At 41.8% G+C, this 18,560-nt stretch overlaps 1 protein-coding gene across 2 annotated transcripts in view; it reads right to left on the bottom strand.

Annotated features, from left to right (window-relative positions):
• Positions 1-10,761, bottom strand: part of LOC126998109 (sialin-like) — a 35,576-nt gene extending 24,815 nt beyond the window's left edge. The window contains exons 1-4 of one of the 2 annotated variants that reach the window (XM_050859506.1): positions 10,565-10,761; positions 5,275-5,324; positions 3,888-4,040; positions 792-865 (exon numbers count right to left, since the gene is read on the bottom strand). In XM_050859506.1, the coding sequence (XP_050715463.1) occupies positions 792-865; positions 3,888-4,040; positions 5,275-5,317 (270 nt within the window). In that variant the 5' untranslated portion in view covers positions 5,318-5,324; positions 10,565-10,761. The remainder of the gene's footprint in view (positions 1-791; positions 866-3,887; positions 4,041-5,274; positions 5,325-10,564) is intronic. The other variant, XM_050859507.1, reaches the window with a different exon arrangement.
• Positions 10,762-18,560: the final 7,799 nt, after the last annotated feature.

Raw genomic sequence — 18,560 nt, 5'->3', positions numbered from 1 at the left:
CCTACGTTGGCATCTATTCCTCGCACTTTCAAGCTACTTAAGACGGGGAATATACGGCTCCTGCTATCTGCCTTCATCCCTCCCTTGCCCTCCTCACTCTCCCTCACCCTCTCTCTCTTTCCTTCCCTTCCTTAGCCCTCACACACGCGTAGAAGAGAAGAGGAAGCGTGGAAGCAGTGTGCGAGGAGACAAACAGGCCTGAAAACACGGGAATAAGCGAGTCCCCGGTAAAAATATGTACTTGGCCTGAGATAACGTGTCATGTTTTACGTCTACTTGAGCCTTTTTTGTGAGGTCAAGGTGGGGGAAGGTGTGTAAGGGAGGGTGTACGCCTGCTCCAGTGTTGTGTTCATATTCGTTTCTTTTGTTTTAGTGGGATGAAAGGGAAGATGGAGATAAGAAAGACGGGAATGGAAATAGCTGAAGATAGAGAAGAAGGTAGAAAGGAAGGAATATAAGTACAACGAAAGATAGCTGAAAGAAAAAGTAAAGAATCGATGAAGGAAAGAAAGAAAGTGGAATAAAGGGTGCAAGAAGGGAAGGAAGGAAGACATTAAACGAGAGAAAAAAGCATATAAAAAGAGAGAGAGAGAGAGAGAGAGAGAGAGAGAGAGAGAGAGAAGGGGAAGGATAACTATTATAATCAAATTTTATGAGGATTTAATGGAGGTAATATGACAGTCATCCACTTTCACCCACCTACAAGTCACACACACACACACACACACACACACACACACACACACCACCACCATCACCATTACCATCATCCGCATCATCAGCCTACTCACCCGCACCGTTGGGAAGATGGTCCTGTTGCTGTCGCCTTCCTTCGCCCTCCCGTCCGTCCACCTGGTCTCATTACCTGGCCGGCGGAAGGTAATTTTACTTCCTCCTTAATTAGTAATTCCAGGTGCTCAGTCACACGCATCTCGTACCTCCACTTTTTCCCTCCTAGTTTTCCTCCTCTCCTACGTCGTCGTTTTCTTCGTCCCCTCTCCCTTTTTCTTTTCCTCCTCTGTTTGCATCTATCTCCTTCTGCTCTTCTTTCTTTTCCTCCACTTTTTACCCCTTAGTTTTCCTCCTCTCCTGCATCGTTTTCTTCGTCCCCTCTCCCTTTTCCTTTTCCTCCTCTGTTTGCATCTATCTCCTCCTGCTCTGCTTCCTATTCCTCCACTTTATACCGCTTAATTTTCCTCTTTTCCTGCATCGTTTTCTTCGTCCACTTCCCTTTTTATTTTCCTCCTCTCTGTTTGCATTTGTCTCCTTCTGTTTCTCCTTCTTCTCTTCCTTCTTTCAACTCTTCGTCTTTCTTCTCCTCTTCTTCCCCCTATTTTCCAACTATCACTCCCTCCTCCTCCTTTTTCTATTCCTCCTCTTCTCAAAGCTCTTCGTCTCTCTTCTCCTCCTTTTCCTCCTCCTTCTCTCATAGCTTCCTCTCCTTCTCCTTCTCCTCCTCCTTTCATACTCGCAAAGCTCTTCGTCTTCTTTCTCCTTCTCCTCCTCCTCCTCCTCTTCCTCTTCCTCCTCCTCCTACCTGGCCACCTACACCTCCAGGTAATGATCTTGAACTCATATTGCCGTGAAGGTGGAAAATTTTAATATCTCACATTCGATTCGTAAATATTTGTAAACGGACTTAGAGGCTCGCGCTGACTCTATTTAACGGGGAGACTCAAGGAGAAAAATACATATTGGGAAAGAGATCAAGGATGTTTAATTAAATGTGAAGTATGTAAACCTTTTCTTGAGGGGGGGGGGGGAGGGGGGGGGGTTAGAGAGAATGGGAACTGATGATGCGGATTTATTTAAAGGGGGAGATAAATATGACTTTTAATTCACACACACACAAAAAAAAATCACAGGAATCCATTTTTTTTTCTGCCTGTGAACCTTTTAATCTACGGCAAAGAAAGAAGCTAAAAGGCAAAAACAAATACGAAAGAATGTCCGCTAAATACTGCTCAGGTAAAATAAGTTAGAACAGAGAAGAAATAGAAGATTAGATGACAAATAAAGAAAATAGGAGAGGTAAAATAGATACATGTTTTTTTCCGGCCATACTTAAAACTTAATGAACGGAGAAAAAATTAAAAGAAATGAAAAGAAATAGAAAAGAAAATAGGAGAGGTGAGATATACACATGATTTTTCTCGGACATACTTAAAACTTAATGAACGGAGAAGAAATAAAAGAAAATGAAAAGATATAGAAAAGAAAATAGGAGAGGTAAGATATACACATTTTTTTTCGGCCATACTTAAAACTTAATGAACGGAGAAGAAATAAAAAAAAAAATGAAAAGAAATAGAACAGAAAAAAGGAATTGTGGAATATAAACATCATTCTTTTTCGGGGGAACTTAAAACTTCATAAACATTCAACCAGCGCCAGCATACACGAAAACCAACATCCCTTACTTCATTATTTAAGTCTTCGTGCGTACGTGTGTAATTATAAAAGAACAACAGCGTCTCAGGAGCGGAATCTTTAAGCCGAGCAAAGCCAAAAAAATACAACCTTTAAGCCAGAGAAGAAGCGGGAAATGAAACTTTCAGCAAGAACTTAGAACTTAAAATAGGAAAAGAAGAGATAGGATAAGCGAGAAGGAGGAGGAGGAGGAGGAGGAGGAGGAGGATGGGGACGAGAATGGAGACGAGTACGATGACGAAAAGGAGGAGACGAAAGAAGACAAGGAAAAGAAGGACAAAATAGGAGAAAGAGAAGGAGAAAGAGGACGAGGAGGAGGACAAAAAGAAAGAATACGAGGAGAAGGAGGAGATAAAGGAGGGGCAATACAGAGAGAAAGAGGAGAAATAGAAAGAGGAGAAATAGAAGGAGGAGAAGAAGGAACAGGATGAAATAATTATGACACGACAGAGAGGGAGCGTTTGGGAGCCTTCGAGTTCAGCGTCCTTGATCCAACAGTTATACAGAAGCGAGGAAGACACTGTTTATAAGCATTTCGGAATGATAATAAAACTCCTAAAAGAACACTCCTCCTCCTCCTCCTCCTCCTCATCCTCATCCTCATCCTCATCCTCATCCTCATCCTCATCCTCTTCCTCTTCCTCCTCCTTTCAATCCTTACGGTTTTACTTGGCAATGATTCCGATACGCTTGAGAAGAGGAATACGGAGAAGCTCTTAAAGAAAAAGGAAGACAAGGATTAAGGAGTAAGGAGATCATTAGAGAAAGAGAGAGAAGGAGAACTCGCGGTGCAGGATATTCGGGTTTATGCTTCAGAACTGTTCCCTGGTGCTATAATTAGTCTGTGAGATGTGATTCCTGTTTTTCACGCTCGGTCTTGACGGGGACGCAATTATATCAAATGACCCTTCCTTCGCTCTCCCTTACACCTAACCTGAATCTTATTGAACCTTACTTTATTTCCCTCCGCCTAGCTATCTCTCTATCGATATATCTTTTACTATACACTATTTGCAGAAGTATTGCGAGAGGGCTTTTTTGTACTCCTGTTTTTCGCTTGAGCTGTCACCTTTCTCTCTATCTCTCTATCTCTCTTCTTACTTATCTTTCCATTCATCTATCTATCTTTCCATTCACCTGTCTATCTATATTCTGGCCATATTATAACCTATCTCCTCCTGCTCCTCTTCCTTTTCCTCCACTTTTTACCGCTCAGTTTTCCTCCTTTCTTGCGCTGTCTTCTCCGTCCCCTTTCCCTTTTCCTCTTCCTCCTCTCTGTTTGCCTCTATCTCCTCCTCTTTCTCCTTCTCCTTCTCTTCCTTCTTTCATCTCTTCGTCTCTCTTTTCCTCTTCTTCCTCCTATTTCCCATCTATCACACACACCCGGCCACACCCACACACACTATGCCACACACCCCCATCCCTCCTCACCCACCTACACCTGGCAATACCCTTACCTCCGAGACACTGGGCCTGGGCGGTGAGGGCTGAGGAGGCGTTCTGGCGCACCATACCCACGATGGCGACAGCTATGTTGATGCGCACGCTGGTCATCACCACGAACCCCAGGAAGGCGAGGGCGCCCAGGGAGATCCGCGCCGGGACCTTGCCTGGCGGAAGAAGGGAAGTGCAGTGAAGTGAAGGGAAGGAGAAGGGAAGGGAAAGGAAGGGAAGGGAAGGAAATGGAAGGGAAGGGAAAGAAAGGGAAGGGAAGGAAAGGATAGAAAAGGAAAGGGAATGATATAGAAGGAAAGGGAAGGGAAGGGAAGGGGAGGGAAGGGAAGGGAAGAAAAGGGAAGAGAAGGGAAAGTGAGAAAGGAAAGTGAAAGTGCAGCGATGTGAAGGAGGAAGGGAAGGAAAGGAAAATTGTAACGATGGAAGGGAGAAAGAGACGGAAAAGTGTAGTGATGTGAGAGAGGAGGGAAGGAAAGGTAAACACATGAGAAGTTTAAATGTTACCTATTACCTCAGCTTAAAAGGATAAAGAAGCATGAAAACTGTAGTGTCAGAGAAAACAAAAAATAACAACAAAAAAAAAACAGGTCCAAAGAAACTCTACCTGTCATATCACCTTACAAGAATGAGCGGAAAATGAAAAAAAAAGAGTGATAACCGTTGAAACCGGCCTAACTAAAACCTTATTTACATCTAGATAAATAAGGGGAATGTAGTGACACTTTAAAAAATAAGACCCCAACAGGCATTTAACTTGCAAGGATGGGGAGAGATCTGTGAATACGTGGTCATTTTCGATTACGGTAATGCCTTCTGTATACCTTCCTTAAAATGAGAATAAGAAAGCGAGAAATCGGCGTACTCAGTCAAATACAACCTTTATCTATCACCTCACCTTCCGTCTCTGAAAGGGGCAAGAAAATAGTGATGCAAAAGACGCTAAAAAGTAATCAATAAAAGTTAAAGCAGAGGTCATTCGTCATACTGAAACCTTGTGTGTCTATCAATTTAAAAGCAGAAAGATCAAAGAAAACGCTGAAAATTTGGTCACGCTAAATTCATATGCATACATTTAGCATTTTGGAGCCGAGTCATGCTTCTTATCTATCAGGTTGCTGCCGCCATATGCTGCTACATATATCATCTGCCTAAAAAGAAAAAAAATGGTAAGCCCTCACTTGCACGTGTCCATAACTTTCACATGAAGTATGGAACTCTGATAAAGGAAAATAGAGAGAAGAGAAAAAAAAAGAAAAACGAACGCCTCGGGAACACGGAAACATAAATAAAAAAAAGCTTGAAAGAAAAAGAAAAAACATAAAGAAAAGGAAAAAATGGCGGAGGCGAAGGATAACTTAATAGAAAGGAACTCATTGCCGAAGGACTTACCAAACAGCCGCTGCAGGACTCTGTTGATGCAGGATTGCTCCATATTTGACCTGCAAGATGGAACAGGAGTCATTAGAGTGCGCTTTTTTTTTTTTTTGTGTGTGTGTGTGTGTGTGTGTGTGTGGGTGTGAGTGTGTGTTAACCTTCCACAATGTCCTTGAAAGAGAGGAGGAAGGGAAGGAGAGATGGAGGAAAGGAGGGAAGGCAGGGAGGAAGGGATGAAATGGGAAGGAGGGAAATATGGAGGGAAGAAGAGAGAATATGAAAGCAAAATGTGAAGAGAGAAAACTGATAAGGAAGGAAAATGGCTGAGAGAAAACAAAAAAGAGGAGGAAGAAGGGGAGAAAACTAGGGGCGAGAGACCAATGAAAAGGGGAAGAATACACGAGGGAGAGGAAAAGGGAAGGGAAGAAGAGGAAGAAGAGAAAAAGGGAGGAGGCAAGGAAGTAAGGCAATAGGGAGAGAAGGGAATGCGGGCACCAGCTAAGGGAGAGAGAAAGGAGAATGAGAAAAGGGAGGAAGCAAGGAAGTAGGGTAATAGGGAGAGAAAAGGGAATGCGGGCAACGGATAAAGGAGAGAGAAAGGGAGAAGAGGGAGGAAGGGAGCGAGGGTGGATTTAAAGGGGCGGATGGGAAGAAAAGGGAGAAGGGAGGAAAGTAGGGAGAATAAAGGAAGGGGAATGGACATCTGAAAGGTTAATTGACTTCTTCCTCGTGAGTGACATAACGAGGGGGACCATACATTGTTTTCTACCTTTTTTCATCTACCTACTCTACTTGTTCTACCTATCCCGCTTATTGTACTCATCATTTTATCCTATACTATTTCTCTACTACATTTCTACAATATTTTTCCTGCACAATTTATCTACCTGCTTACTCTACCTATTTTACCTATGCTGTTTATTTTATCCACTGTTTTTTTCGATATTATTTTTCAACATTATTCTGCATTATTTCTTTCTCCAATAGTTTTCTTCGTATTATAACTACCTATACTACCTATTCTGTCCATTATTATTTCTCTACATTATTTTCCAGGTTCAAAATAAGTAAATAAACAACAAACTTCAAATACTTTCCATGTTTTAATTCCAGTGTCTACGTTACTTTCTACATTACTTTCCAGATTCATAATAATTAATAAACAACAAACTTCAAATACTTTCTATGTTTTAATTCCAGTGTCTACGTTACTTTCTACATTACTTTCCAGATTCATGATAATTAATAAACAACAAACTTCAAATACTCTCTATGTTTTAATTCCAGTGTCTACGTTACTTTCTACATTACTTTCCAGATTCATAATAATTAATAAACAACAAACTTCAAATACTCTCTATGTTTTAATTCCAGTGTCTACCAGATTCATAATAATTAATAAACAACAAACTTCAAATACTCTCTATGTTTTAATTCCAGTGTCAGTGCATTACGACAACTAGATGAATATATGAATCAACAAACACAATAATCACTCACTTTTTATAATTGGACAAAAAAAAAAAGAACTCAGGTAACAACATTTATGCACTCACTCGCAGCGAACGTGTCTGTGTTTGTGTGTGTGTGTGCGTGTGTGTGTGTTCCGGCTGAATGACACGATACATAACGAGCTTCACATTACATAATACAGGCCACTAATGAAGTATCCGGCAGGCATAATGACCTAATAGAATACACTCCCATTATCAGATTAATACCTGTCATATACACGTGAAAATGATGTTACGTAATCACTGTATTTTGTTGGAGTTACGCAGAGTTACCATCACCACCACTACCATCATCATCATCATCATCATCATTAGTAGCTTATGAGAGAGAGAGAGAGAGAGAGAGAGAGAGAGAGAGAGAGAGAGAGAGAGAGAGAGAGAGTAATTAGGTATTTATATTTTGACGTTCTTTTCCTTCAGTTCAACGTAAATAGATAAAGTTACCCACCACAGATAGATAATAGATAGACAAAAAGTGAAAATGTTGAAATACAGGTAAACTATTAGACAGAAGAGGAATATTAACTCATTGCAACGTATTATCATTATCATCATTATTTTTACTATCTCTATCATCATCATCATTATTATCGTCACAGTTCCAAAGCTTAGTCAGGTAAAAATATAAATAATAAATACATAAATAAATAAAAGAGGAAGTCCAGATCCAGGAAAGCTCTTACAGACGAGGAGGAAAGTTCAGTAAGTGCATTGAGAGCCAGCAGCAACAGCGGCTCCCAAACTAATGAGAAAATAAGCTAACAAAAAAGCAGGGTACATTTTTGCCTCCTTCCTTTCTGTCCTAGAAACACCATGCTGACTAATGTCTACCCCCGTGTTTGCTATTCCCATTTCCATTCCATTATCTGTTCAATCCTTTATTTTATCTCATTTATCATCAACATCAACGTATCTGTGGTCATCTTTCAACCCCTGTGTCCACTATTCCATTATCTCTTTCTACTATCTATTCCTTCGTTTCATCTTCTGTCTGTCACTCACATCAACGTGTCTCGAGTCGCCTTGCCTGCCTTGTCTCCGCCATTCCATATCTACTCTCGCTAAATTTATCTTTCCTTTATCTCACCATACGCTAAGTCGGCTTGTGGTGGTCTCTTTACACTCATTGTCATTCATACAAATACCTCCCTCCCTCTTTGCTTCAGTATTCCACCGTGTCTAGTTATCCTCTAAGTCTCCCTTGCCTATTTTTACCCATTATATACGTAAAAAAAAAAGATTAACAAGCATCTAATCTAACCTCATAACAAAAAATGAGTATACTAAGGAAAGAGAGATGAGTATTTATTTGATTATCTATTCTTCCCCCTACAGAAGGAAGGAAGAGTCAGACTGGGGAGGAGGAGGAGGAAGAGTGTGGGAAGGATTGCAGAAGAGAAGGATGGACTTGGTCTGTTTGTGTCTTTGTTTGTTTGTTTATAGATGTTGTCTTCCCGGTTTCCTGTCTTCAGTCTAGCCCTCTCAATGCATTTTCCTCCTTATGTCTGTCTCATGATTCTGTACCCAGTCTCTCTCTCTCTCTCTCTCTCTCTCTCTCTCTCTCTCTCTCTCTCTCTCTCTCTCTCTCTCTCTCTCTCTCTCTCTCTCTCTCTCTCTCTCTCTCTCTCTCTCTCACTCACGCACACGCACACACACACGCACACTCTCAATCTCACTTTCAGTCAGTCAGTCAGTCAGTCAGTCAGTCAGTCACTCACTCACTCACTCACTCAATCTTCCTCATCCCATTAACTTGATACTCTCTATAGAGATTTGCGGATATGTCAACATTTCCTCCCATCTCACCTTTGACCTTTCTCTCCAGTGTTCACCTGTTCTCTTCCATATGTCAAGGTCAGGGAAGGTCAACTGTTTCATACCTCCAAGTTTATTTATTTTTTTATTAATATTACTGTCAGTCTCTCCTCAGATACTTTTCCGCATTAATCTCATCAAACTGACCATCACCTGACCTCTGCTGCTCACATCAAGATTTCTCCATTTAATTAACTAGTTCAACCCTGATCTTCCCCCTTAAGAGGCATCATTATTCACTTTACACTTTACAGACCTCCATTCGCATCGTTTAAGAGTGTCAGCGCTTCCTCTCTTCCCCCAAACAATCCATTTCCCGCTGCAGCATCCATTACAACTTCATCTTGCTTTTTTATACAATTTGCCAACCATGTCCCCTTCCTTCTCCATCTCTTCCCTCACCATTTTCTACAGTTTTCAAGCTTTCCCCATTTACCTCACATATTCCCCACAACCAAACATTAAAGTCTCATTCCATTGTGTTTTTTTTTTCTACTCTTTACTTATCTCTCCCTTCTCGATGTCATTAGGCCTCCTTTTCCACACATACAAATACACACAGAGAAGCGTCAAACACCCATATTTTTTCACCATCTCGTTACCTGTCATATCTTTCTCATTTCAGAGACACCACTGTCTATTGGGTTACCTTGGACTGTTTATCAGAGAGTTCGTGATAAAAATCTTATACGTGTCCTCTCTGATGTATGTGTGGACACATGATATGAACATGTTCTGAATATAACGAGGTGCATTGAGCACACAGTACTTTTCCGTATGACAGACACAAGTGGATGATGTCTTCCAGATCTCAACACCCGATCGCAATGAAACATATTCCAATCAATCAGAAATGTTGTAAAATCCTATAATAGACACAAACATCATTCGAATCGGACGATCATTTCCAAAGATGTGACGTTTTTCGTAATTTTCATGAGTGACGGCGGCCATATTGGATTTTGACGGTTACCATGATTACGGGAGTCGGAAAAATTTGTCACCCATCATTTCCATTACCTTAGACCTTAGGGAAGCGATAACACACACTACTCAATTTGGGCATGAAATTTCTACGGAATTACATCGCCGTCTGCACTATCTCTTCCCTCACCATTTTCTACAGTTTTCAAGCTTCCCCTCTTTCCCTCACGTATTCCCCAACAACCAAACATTAAAGTCTCATTCCATTATTTATTTATTTATTTATTTTTTTACTCTATCAAGTTCTCCCCTTCTCTCCCCTCACCGTTCTCAGTAGTCTTCACACATCCACCCTTCCCCAGACACACTAACCCATCTCTCTTTAGTGTACTCTCGTTCCTAGCCTCTTAACACTCCTATCAATCTCCTCCTTCCTAGTCTATCGCATCATCACTTTCAACATTATCGACGTTCACTCCCATTTTCACTCACAAACAACATTTCAATCTCATTCTCTTCCTCTTCCGTCTTTTTCTTCATCTTTTTCAAATGTTTTCACACCCGCATCCTTTCCCGCACATGATCTGTTCTCCCTCAAACCCAAGCACTGCAACCTCATCTGTTTCCTATTTACAATTCAGCAGCCATTTCCACCACCGTCAACCTTTTTCCTAACTCACATTTCAAGTCAAATTGCTCCCTCTCTTTTTACCAACACAAAACACAATCTATACCCGTTTGCTTTTATAATCCTACCTTTCTTTATCTATTACACCGTTTTCATGCCTCTCCTTCTACAAGCCATCACGTCTCGTCTTTCCACGCACAAAACACACAGAGAAGCATCAGACATCCATATGTTTCACCATCTCTCGTTAACTGTTATATCTTTCTCATGCCTCCCTTCTTGATGTCATTACGCCTCCTTTTCCACACATACAATCACATATAGAGAAGAATGAAACGCCCACACCATCCCTAACTCCACTTCAAACGCCTCTCATCTTCTCTCACTTCACCTCCCTCCACCACCACCATTAATACCACCTTACCTCGGAGACACGGAGAACAAGACTGACCTCCCCTCTCCGTCTCTTCACCAATCTACATCAGAAATGGTTACTCGGCACACTCATTCGATGGTTCCGTTTCCTCTTATCTATTTTGTTTATCCATGTTCATCTTTACAGTCGTCTTATCCTCCTTGTCGATGTTTAGTTTGTTCTGTTTATCTCCGTACTCATCACTCCTCTCTCTCTCTCTCTCCCTCTGTCCCTCTGTCTCCCCTCCCTCTCTCCTCCTTCAGTCCCAGACGTGTCAGGAGGGGGTGAGTGAGAGGCAAGGAGAGATGTACAGGAAACGTCTACTTTGGCCTAATATTTGGCTTGTGTTCTCTACTTAGGCCACGAATGCAGCAACTAGAAAGCCGGCACACACACACACACACACACACACACACACACACACACACACACACACACACACACACACACACACCTGGATGAGTCTTTAAATCCTTGAATGTTCATTTTTTCCACTTTATTCCTTTCTCTTCTAGTCTCATTATTATTACTGTTACACTAATCTATCCATAAACCGCTTGTGCAACATCACGTGTATAACAAAACACACACACACACACACACACACACACACACACACACGTGAATGAGTCTTTTTAAATCCTTCAATCTTATTTTTTTCCTCTTTATTCATTTCTCTTCTAGTCTCATTATTATTACTACGACACTAATCTATCCATAAACCGCTTATGCAACATCACGTGTATAACACACACACACACACACACACACACACACAGTCCCAACATATATTTCTCCCTCACATGTGTCACCTATAGCTAACACATGTGGCAGAGAGGAGGGGAGGAAAGGATCGACCCACAAAAAATAATCTCATCAGTCTGATTTCACTATAGCAGAATATAGTATTTTCCTCACTTATCAATCCGTGGCTTATTTGCACGATGACTTATTCCAAACCCCAGTAAAAAGACAGGGGAATATGGATGAGACAACACCAAAAATAGAGAGGTCCACCATGAGACTCACGGAAGAATGGTGGACGGACGAGCTCTGTAGAAAACGATATTGGAAGCCTAGCTATTGTAATTGTGTGTCTGTGTGCTCTCCATATCTCGGCATTCCCTTATCAAACACTGGTACTGATATTCCTGAAAGAAGCGCTACAAGAAAGAGACAAACGAATAAAAGAAACAAGACATTTAACGTATTTTATTTATATCGGACAACCATACACCACCATCACCACCACCACCACCATCACCACCACACAATCTCCTCTCACCATCACTCTTAATCCGGGTAAACACATTCACATATCTCCTCACCAGGCCCCGCCAGATTATCTTATCCTTGGGGGAATCTATACAGTGCACCTACCTGAAACCTACCTTCGTTATCGGCCTAAAAGATGTTACCGAGTGAGAAATGAACAAGAAGCAACGTCCGGGTATTGTATTAAGTGACGTAAGGTATTGTGTTCCTCGCTATTGTTGTTATTTCGTTATTATATTCGAAGCTCAGATAGAACACATCGATAAGTAACCTAATGACGCCGTGAAGAAGAGAATGGGAAGACAGTGTGAGCCTTATATCGAGCTCAAACCTCCGCTTCCCTTAGATATCGAAATAAGATAATCTATTTGATCTACTCGCTATTTCTCACCTTATTTCCTCATATACTCAATGCTCAGACAGAAAACATCGATATTATAGCCTAGTAAAGCGTGGAAAGAGAATGGGAGGAAGGTATGACTCAAAGATCCGCTTCCCTTAGATACTGTAATGAGATAATGTATTTGATCCACTGGCTATTTCTCACCTTATTTCCTTCATATACTCAATGCTCAGACAGAAAACACCGATATTATAGCCTAATGAAGCGTAGAAAGAGAATGGGAAGAAGGTATATGATGCCAAAATCGAGCTTAAAACATTTGCTTCGCTTAGGGCGTGTAATAATATATGGTTAAGTATTCGGGTAATCGCTATTTCTCACGTTATTACCCTTCTTTCACTCGAAGTTCAGACAGAAAACATCGAAAAAATAGCATAGTGACGCGTGGTAAGAGGCTGGGAATACAGTGTGAGGCTAAAATTGAGCTCAGCCTCCGCCTCGCTCCGGCCGCTGCGGTAGATGGACGCAGCAACCCGGCCTTATGGTGCCTTGCTGGGCGGGCGAGGCGGTAGAGTGGATCCCGCGTTGCAAGGACGGAGGGATAGGAAGGAACGACGTCACGGCCCTCCCTCCCCCACTCCCTCTCTCCCTTTCCTACCGCAAACCTTTTCTACGTACCTATTTTCCACTGCCTTTTCCTACGTACTGCCTACCTACCTAACTTCTCCCTTCCTCCCTCCCTTACCTACTCAGACCCAAACCGGCCAACCCTTTCTACGTAGCCTGCCTATTTCTACCTGTTCCTATATGGTGTCTGCCTCTCTACCTATCTCTGCCTTCTCCCTCCCTTCGCTACCTTCTCCAACCCCTTTCTACGTACTGTACCTATTGCTACTGTCTTTCCCCATGTGCTGACTACCCTCCTAGCTTCTCCCTTCTCTTCCCTACCTACCTACTCTACCACAACCCCCTTTCTACGTACTGTACCTCTTCCTATGACCTTTTCCCATGCGTTACCCTTCTCCCTGCCTTCTCCCTCCTTCCTCTACCCATCCAACCCTTTTCGTATACCTATTTCCACTGCCTTTTCCCATGTGCTTACCTACCTGCATGCCTACCGGACTAACAAACTCTCTTACCTTTTCTTACCTTTCTACCTGCCTGATCCCCACTAATTCCAACCACTCTACCTACTCTTCTACTACCTTTTCCTCCGTGCTACCTGCCTATCTATCTGCCTGCCGGACTAACAAACTGTCTTATCTATTCCTTTATCTTTCTGTCTACTTACTCTGTTTCTTCTACTTTTTTTTTTTTTTTCATCTCCGCCTGTAGCGCCAATAGGCTTTCTTCAGGAGCCTGGTGGTCGGCTCAAGCCCGTCAAAGCGCAGGCAATTTTTATAGTGCCGCCAGTTATGCTTGGCTCATGCTGCCCCCCGGAACTCATTCTTGATTCATTTGGACGGTTTCTTCTAGAGTCCGGCTTGCTGGGTGGCCTTCTGGACAGCATGTGGGTAGTCTTAGGCCACTCAGCGGTGACTGAAAAATCCCAGGTGGTAGCGTGGGGATTCAAACCGACGTTGTCCAAGGCGCGGTGAATGCGCTGCCCGCACGCTAACCACTCAGCTACCGCCTACCCAAAACCTGCATCCCCACTTAATACATATTGATTATCTTCCTACCTTACCCCCTTACTTATTCTAGACACTTTTATCTGTTAATTTCTACCTCCCTTTCGATCTATTTCCATACCTATTAACTATCTTCTTACCTTCGAACATACTTACCTAATACTCTTACCTACTATTCCAATCTATTTCCTTTTCACCTTCTTATCTGCCTACTAATAACCATCTATAGCTACCTTTAAAATACGTTTCTGCCTGCACTTAATTTCCTTGCATCTGTTCCTCCTTACCTCTATTTCTACCTACCTACTTACCTATATCTATAAAGGGCTTTAATAAGGGGAATATTAATAAGGTTATGTTGGTAAGTAAACCGGGTAGGACACGTAGTAATGAGTTTAAACTGGATAAATTCAGATTCAACAGGGACATAGGCAGAAGTTGGTTTACTAACAGAGTGGTAGATGAGTGGAACAGGCTGAACAGTCATGTGGTGAGTCCCAATACAATTGTCGCATTCAAAAATAGATTAGATAAACTCATGGACAGTGATAGGTGGGGGTAGATTCACGGGAGCTTAGGTTCAAAGGAGCTGCTTTGTACAGGACTACCGACCTCTTGCAGACTCCTACGTTCTTATGTTCTTATGTTCTATACCTTACCTATATATCTACCCCACGCCCTGCTGCTCCACCTTGCCTAGTCCCTCTACACATTCCCACCTCACTACCCCTATACTTGGTTTGTTTACTACGTTCCACCAAAGCCCTTTAAACCCTAATAGTGTGTTTGTGTGTTTGTGATAAGCTGGAAGGGACTTATAGTGGATTGGTGAAGGGAGTTATTATTCGGACTTTACTACCATAACGTGATGTGTGTGTGTGTGTGTGTGTGTGTGTGTGTGTGTGTGTGTGTGTGTGTGTGTGTGTGTGTGTGTGTGTGTGTGTGTGTGTGTGTTTCAGCATGAACGATTTTTTTTTCTTTTTTTAGTCTCCTGCGTCTAGTTAAACAGAAAATAATATGGCGTTCCCTGGTGCCTTCTTAAACCGTGAGAGAAAGGGACAGTTAAATTCCATCACTAGGTTGCTGACATAACATCCAAATAGGCCTAAAAAGTCTGTCTCTCTCTCTCTCTCTCTCTCTCTCTCTCTCTCTCTCTCTCTCTCTCTCTCTCTCTCTCTCTCTCTCTCTCTCTCTCTCTCTCTCTCTCTCTCTCTCTCTCTCTCTCTCTTATCTGGGTTTACCAAGATACATGATTTATTTTTTACCAGCCGCGCAGAGATAAATATTTTTGGTTGCAAGTCATGCGTGCGTAGTGAAGGCGCAAGTGCTTCTCTCTGACGCAATCACTCCCTCTTGCCTTTTATTATTAGTTTAGGGGCCACATATGAAAGGGAAATCAGGGGTGAGTTTATCCAGTTTCATTTATTTACTGATTGATTTCTTGTATTGATTTAGTTTTGTCATTCTACAACAACAGCAAAAACAGTCGGAGGTGGAGATGGAAACGAAAAAGATTGAAGAAACAAATTATAAAGGAGGCAAAAACAAAGGATTACGATAAGGATTAGGAAGGGGAAGAGGCGGGAAGAAGAAGAAATGAAAGAGAAGGAGCAGGAGGAAGAGGAAGAGGATGAATGAGGGTGCTACTGGCGGCCGAAAAGAAGTAAACAACAAGAACAACAACATCCCCATCAGCAGTACCAGCATATTACTTCGCCCTTACGCAAGAGGAGCACAGGCTGACACGGTAACAGCAGGAGGCAGACCCATACTCACCTTGCTTACTACCACGGTGACTATTCTTAATGGCACGCAGAGGGCACCACGGGTATAACTGGTGGGAGGAGGAGGAGGAGAGGAAGAGGGAAGGAGGAGGAGGGGGGAAGGAAGAACATAAGAACATAAGAACGTAAGGAGTCTGCAAGAGAGGAGGGAAAGAAGGACGAAAGGGAAGGAGAATGGCGAGAAGAAAGAGGAGGAGGAGGAAAAGGAGGAGGAGGGGAAGGAGAACGAAAGGGAAAGAGGATGGATAGAAGAAAAGGGAGAGGAGGAGGAAAAGGAGGAGGAAGGAAAGAAGGACGAGAGGGAAGGAGAATGGCGAAAAGAAGAGGGGAGGAGGAGGAAAAGGAGAAGGAGGGGAAGGAGAACGAAAGGGAAGGATAATGGCGAGAAGAAAGAGGGGGAGGAGGAGGAAAAGGAGGAGGAGGGAAAGAAGGACGAGAGAGAAGGAGAATGGCGAGAAGAAGAGGGGAGGAGGAGGAAAAGGAGGAGGAGGGGAAGAAGGACGAGAGAGAAGGATAATGGCGAGAAGAAGAGGGGAGGAGGAGGAAAAGGAGGAGGAGGGGAAGAAGGACGAGAGAGAAGGAGAATGGCGAGAAGAAGAGGGGAGGAGGAGGAAAAGGAGAAGGAGGGGAAGGAGAACGAAAGGGAAGGATAATAGCGAGAAGAAGAGGGGAGGAGAAGAAGGGAAGGAAAAAGTAGAGGGAACGAGGATGACGAGAGGAAAGAAAAGGAGAAGGAGAAGGAGAGAAAAGGCAGGTAAAGATAATGAAGATGATGACGACGATACAAAGAAGAAGAAAAAGAGGAAGAAACAAGAACAAGAAGAACAAGAATAAGAAGGAGAACAATAACAAGAAAAAAGTAAAAGAAGAAAAAGAAGTGAAATATGCTAAACAGGAAATGGATGCTGTTGCTGCTGCTGCTGATGATGATGATGATGAAGCTTAAGAAGAGGGATCAACATAAGGTCCGGGAAAACACAGCATCACACGGTGGGGCTTGAACTCTTGCGTCAGAAAGCAGATTAGAGGCGAGATAAGGCTGACGGATGAGAGAGAAAAAAAAGGAAGATGTCAAGATACGTTAACTTTCGTGCATGAAATTAAAGGAAATCCCGGACATTCTTTATTATTTGTTTAAGTAAAGAAGGTAGATCAAGGATATATATATATATGGTATAGAGAAGGCTCACGTAAAAATGACAGCAGGAATAGCAGCTGGAAAAGAGTTAAATTCAGTTACAGAAATGCCTTAATACTCCCCTCTCGAAAGCGTCCAAATAATAAGTAATATGAAGACGACTGAAAAAAAAGCTAGATATTTTTTTTCATGTGGTACGTTTGTGACTTGAGAAAAAAAACAGATTATGTGAATGTTGCTAAAATTCGGGAAAAAAAGGAACGAAAACAAGAAAACGAATCAGAAAAAAAGAAAAAGAAAAAGGAGACAAAAACTGAACAGATTTTGTCTTACGTTTTGCTTTTGCCGTACAAGTAGTCGGAGGAGAAGATGGAAAAGCAGAATATCGAAGAAGTAGATTATAAGGAAGAAGAGGTTCAGGATAAGAATTAAAGGCTGGAAGAGACAGACGAAGGAGAAATGAAATAGGAGGAGAAAGAATGGGGCGGGTGAGGGTGTTGCTAGCGGCCGAAGAAGAAGTATGTGTTATTACCTTTGTCGCTGGCCGTGCCGTAATCCCTCCCTGATAAAAAGAAAAGACGAAAAGGACCGAGCACGTGTTGGGCCCCACAGTCTTGCTTAACACACCCTTCTAATATTATGTTATCGTGACCACCTGGCGCACAAAACCCTTATTCCCTGCCCGATAAAATGCATTCCCTCTTTCACACAACCCCGGATTTCGAGACGGTACTCTATTGTCCCTTTTTTTTTTGTCGTGGCTATAACTGTTGTTGTTACCACCCACCACAGACTCAAGGGACAAAGAGACGGAGATGAGCACGGAGGCCACGCGTAGCTATTACCTGATGTCCTTAACTTTACCCACTTTTGATTGCTGTTGATTATATAAGCGTTATAAAGTGACGAAAATACCACGACGAAGCTAAAAACACTCGAAACAATTAAAGAAAATATGTTCCCAATAAAAAACATAGGGTAATAAAATTTCTCACTCAAGACCCCTAGTATAAAGATAACACATGGATACTTGCTTATATAATGATGCAAAGAACCTCATCAACATTTAAGCATGCAAAGAGGCTGCCATAGACCTGCCAACGCATTAATGATGATGATATTGATGTTGATGACGATGGTGACGAAGGTGATTGCAACAACAACAGAGATACTGCTGCTGCTAATAATAATAATGTGGATACCGTCGGGAAAACTCTCACTTCATTGCACCCATATTTTTTTTTCAACTCTTTTCTCATCTTGTCGAAAGTATCCCATTATTATTATTATTACTGTTATTATTATTATTATTATTATTATTATTATTATTATTATTATTATTATTATTATTATTATTATTATTATTATTATTATTATTATTATTATTATTATTATTATTATTATTATTATTATTATTATTATTATTATTATTATTATTATTATTATTACTATTATTATTTTCATCATTATTATTAGTAGTAGTATTGTTATTATTATTAATATTATTATTATTAGTGGAGGTAGTAGGAGGAGGAGGAGAAGTAGGTAGTAGTAGTGATAGTAGTAGTAGTAATAATAGAAGTAGTAAAAGCAGTAGCTTCGTTATTAACCAATTAACCAATAAAAAGAACAACATTACTACGACACTAAATATCCATCCATAAACCACTTGCGCAACATCACGTGTATGACAAAACACACACACACACACACACACACACACACACACACACACACTCCCTGGTTATGGCGACTTGACGTGAGCCGCTCGGAAGGGCCTGCCTCGCCCTGGCACGAGATAAGAGTGGCCGCTATAAAAGCCCTGCGAGCTACT

This window comes from Eriocheir sinensis, chromosome 13 (assembly GCF_024679095.1).
Source record: "Eriocheir sinensis breed Jianghai 21 chromosome 13, ASM2467909v1, whole genome shotgun sequence".
NCBI lineage: Eukaryota > Metazoa > Arthropoda > Malacostraca > Decapoda > Varunidae > Eriocheir > Eriocheir sinensis.
This window is presented reverse-complemented; position numbering and strand designations above follow the sequence as displayed.